Raw genomic sequence first — 3,814 nt, 5'->3', positions numbered from 1 at the left:
AACGATTGCTTTTAAAGATTCTATTCCAGTGGAGAATAGGCCTTCTTTGGTATCTGAATTGATGCTGCCTGATTCTTGTGCCTGGAATGCATCCCTTGTTCGCCATCTTTTTCCAGATACAATTGCTTCTGCGATTCTTGGGTTGGAACGTCCGTTGCAGACAATTGATGACTATGTTTACTGGAAATTCACCCGGGATGGGTCCTTTTCTACTAAATCAGCTTATACTTGGTTAATATCTTAGTATGTTCCCTCGTTTTCTTCATCCCTCCCTCGAGTTTGGTGGAATCCTTTGTGGAGCTTACCTATTCTACTGAAATGGAAGATTTTGGCCTAGAAAATTCTCCATGATGCCCTTCCAACGGCTGCTTTTCTTGTTCGTAAAGGTATGCCGATTGATCCTACTTGCTCCTTTTGTCGTTCCTGTGTTGAGTCTGTGGATCACTTGTTCCGAGATTGCTCCTTTTCTCGGTTCATTTGGGATTTCTTTCCGTGGGATACGGGGCCTAGGCTAAACTCCCAGCTGCCCTTTCATGGTTGGTTTTCTGATAATATTTCTAGCTTGATAGGAGGTAAGGAGTGGGATGTTTTAGATCTTTTCTTAGGTACTTGTTGGGCTCTTTGGTTAACACGGAATAACATCAGGTTTAGATCGGTTGTTTCCTCTCCGCAATCTGTTTTAGATTTGGCTTCTGAGTGGTGTTCCCGTAGTAAGAAAGCTCGTGAATTTTCAAGCTCTTCTCCTAGTTCCCCTCCTAGGTTTTCTGACCTTCCTTTAACCCGAACTCTTAGGGGTGACTGGCAGTCTACTTGCAGGGTCTTGATGAGTTTTGATGGTGCTTGGGATCGAGGGACACTTGCTGCTGGTACAGGTTGGTGCTTTCATGAGCTCTCGTCTTCTCAGTTTTTAGGGGGAGGTGCTCGTGCTTGTTTGGCTAGTTCTGCTCTTCATTCTGAATTGTTAGCCTATCTGTATGGTCTTAAGCATGCTCGGCAGCGTGGATTCACTAGTGTTTGCCTTCATACTAACTGTATGAGGATCATTCCTTTACTTGCGAATTCGGGTTCTACGGATATTTTTGTGGTTTGGGTTCTACAAGAAATTCAGGGTATTTTGTCCTCTTTGGTCAGCTGTCGGATTCACAAGGTTTCTCGGGGTTTGGTTGCGGAGGCGCATTTTCTTGCTGCAGCTGCTAGGCAAAGGGAGTTACTTTTTACTTTATTCTAGGTTTTTTCTTTCTTAGTTCTCTTTGTCAAAAAAAAAAAAAAATAAAAAAAAAATAAAAAAAAAATAAAACACTTAACTTAACTAGCTCTAGATTCGAATCCGAATGCCGGTGTCTTAACTCACCCATTCAAACGGGCCTAAATCTAAATGCCAAACAATTGCAATGAATAAATCATTATCTCTATATTGATTTAAGTTGGTTGAATGGAATCTGAATTAGTTAACCCTACTATAATGATATAGTCATTTATCTCAAAATCAGTAAATGAATGCATTAAACCCACATGCATGCATCGGCGTGCCTTTTGGTGGAGGAAAAATGGAAAGCACCAGGAATACTAACGTTGGATAGTCATACATTGGACCTACTCTTTTTCTTCGTGATGCTTCCATGTGTAATTCAACACGTGTGTAACTTCCCCACATTTTTGCCTTTTTCTTCAAGTATATATTGGGACGATGTCATTTTTTGCAAACTACAACTAGGATGGCGTAGGACTTTGTTTCCAGCCCAAATGACACACAATAGCTCTGACTCGACAATCGATAAATAGATGATATATCATATGCATTTTAACAACTTGGAAAACGGTGAATTGATAATTTTAACTAAATTAGCTGGTTAAAGTTTTCAGGTAGTACAATGCGAAATAAATAAAATAATCTTATTTATAATAATTTAGTAATAATAATTTTTACAATTGGTGTGACTTGTAATCGAGTACAATTGCACGCGCGTGCAACGTGTTGGTACGGGCACAGACCTGAATCCAAATATTGAAATGGTAGCGAATTTGGGGAGCTGCAAAGCACGCGCAATAGCAGGAGCTGTGCGCGGCAACAAAGGCTTGCGCTGGCATAGGGGTCATGCTATATATGCAAATATGCAATACACATGATAATGTGTAGTTTTATGTTTGTTACAGGGTATTACATTATATGACTTAGTTTAAGGAAGCCATCGTATATCACGTTGATAAAAATAAATAAATAAATAAATAAATAAATAAATAAATAATTATAATTTAGATGACAAAATTGTTTAATAAAAGTATTTAGTTAATATGACATTTTCGTACTTATATCAATAATTATGAGACTTATATCTAATAAAAGTTGTTGATTCATTTAATCACCTCTTAAAACTTTATCTTGATGATTTAATCCCTACTTTATATTTTCACTGTTTTGTTTTAATAATTGCAACACTTCTCCTTTTAATACACGCTTGTCGTAAACATTATTATTTCTCTTCGTATTATCGGTTACCCTATTATTCGGTTAATAAAATGTCTCAATTTACGTGTTGTATATATCGGTGGGGTTACTTCATGGTTAAGGCAGAAGCAAGTGTAATAAAATAGTAGAGTAAATAGAGAGAGGTGCATAGAAGGAGACTGGGTACATTGGCTGGATGAACCAAAGGCAGAGTTGGTGAGTTGCTGTTAGGTGTCAAATGTCAACTGTGTGCTACCTCCATGTGTAGGCGTCCCCTTGGCCTTCTTAGGTGTGCGTTTTTCTCGTCTTTTCCCATTCGCTTGATTGCTATGGTTGGTTTTCATACACGTTTGCCTACTTCTTCGAGATTCCTTTTTCATTTTTTTTTTTTTAAAATAATCTATTATACAACTTTCGTTTTTTACTAGTTAATACGTTTTGACTTTAGTACTATTTATATACTTTTATTTAACCGGTTTTATGATTTATACATAATAAAAAATATAGTTATGTAGGGTCTTGTTAGATTCGTCACGGTATATATTTCAAAATATCAACCTTTTATAATTATTGTTTATCGATAATTAGATATATTAGGGCTCGTTTAACATTGCTGTGGTTTTCTGTTTTTTAAAAGTATGTGATATATGTCCCATAATAAATCAAAAATTATTTAAACTTATTAAAATCATGATAATTTTGAAAACTGACAACAGAAAAGTAGAAACACCTTTTTCTTATTTCCTGTTTTTGGTTTTTTATTTTTTTAAAAAAACAGGAAACTGAAAATAAAAAATGATGCCAAACAAGCTTTTAACGGTTGAATTTATGTATTGACAAATGTGACTAAAGATTCATGTCAACTAAAAAGAAACAGAAGAAGTATATCCTAACAAAATTCAGATTTTTTTACTACAAAGTGGCAAGCTATTGCTTTGGTTAAAATAATTAAATTGTGTTATATTCAACTGATTTTAAATATACTTTACTTATTTTTTGTGCTTATCATAACTAATTTAATTTATTTTTATCCTCTAAGACTAGTAGTAAAGGTGGGCATGGATTGATTTATGTAGAATATGTAATGATATTATGATATGCTGCGTTAGTGTGCCTATATTACATACTCAAATGGATGTGTTTCGAAAATACCGTGTTAAGTTCGTGTGGTTTTTTTAAGCAAAGCCCCCGTGCATGACTTGATGCATTTGTACTGTCATGTCATTTTGTGTAGTGTTGTGTTGTTCCAGTTCATCTCCTTCCCTATTTGTAATTTTTATGTACTTGGTAAATTGGTTAAAACAAAAGGCAAGTCGATATACAGAGCAACTCATTGTGCTTGTGCCAAACCACGTCTAACTTTTGAAT

General features: G+C 35.4%; 1 protein-coding gene across 1 annotated transcript; it reads left to right on the top strand.

Annotated features, from left to right (window-relative positions):
- Positions 1-388: 388 nt before the first annotated feature.
- Positions 389-1,228, top strand: LOC145566714 (uncharacterized). The gene has a single exon (XM_081626045.1). The coding sequence runs from the start codon at positions 389-391 to the stop codon at positions 1,226-1,228; it is 840 nt and encodes a 279-aa protein (XP_081482171.1).
- Positions 1,229-3,814: the final 2,586 nt, after the last annotated feature.

Source organism: Chenopodium album, chromosome 11, assembly GCF_948465745.1.
Source record: "Chenopodium album chromosome 11, dcCheAlbu1.1, whole genome shotgun sequence".
NCBI classification, from domain to species: Eukaryota; Viridiplantae; Streptophyta; class Magnoliopsida; order Caryophyllales; family Amaranthaceae; genus Chenopodium; species Chenopodium album.
This window is presented reverse-complemented; position numbering and strand designations above follow the sequence as displayed.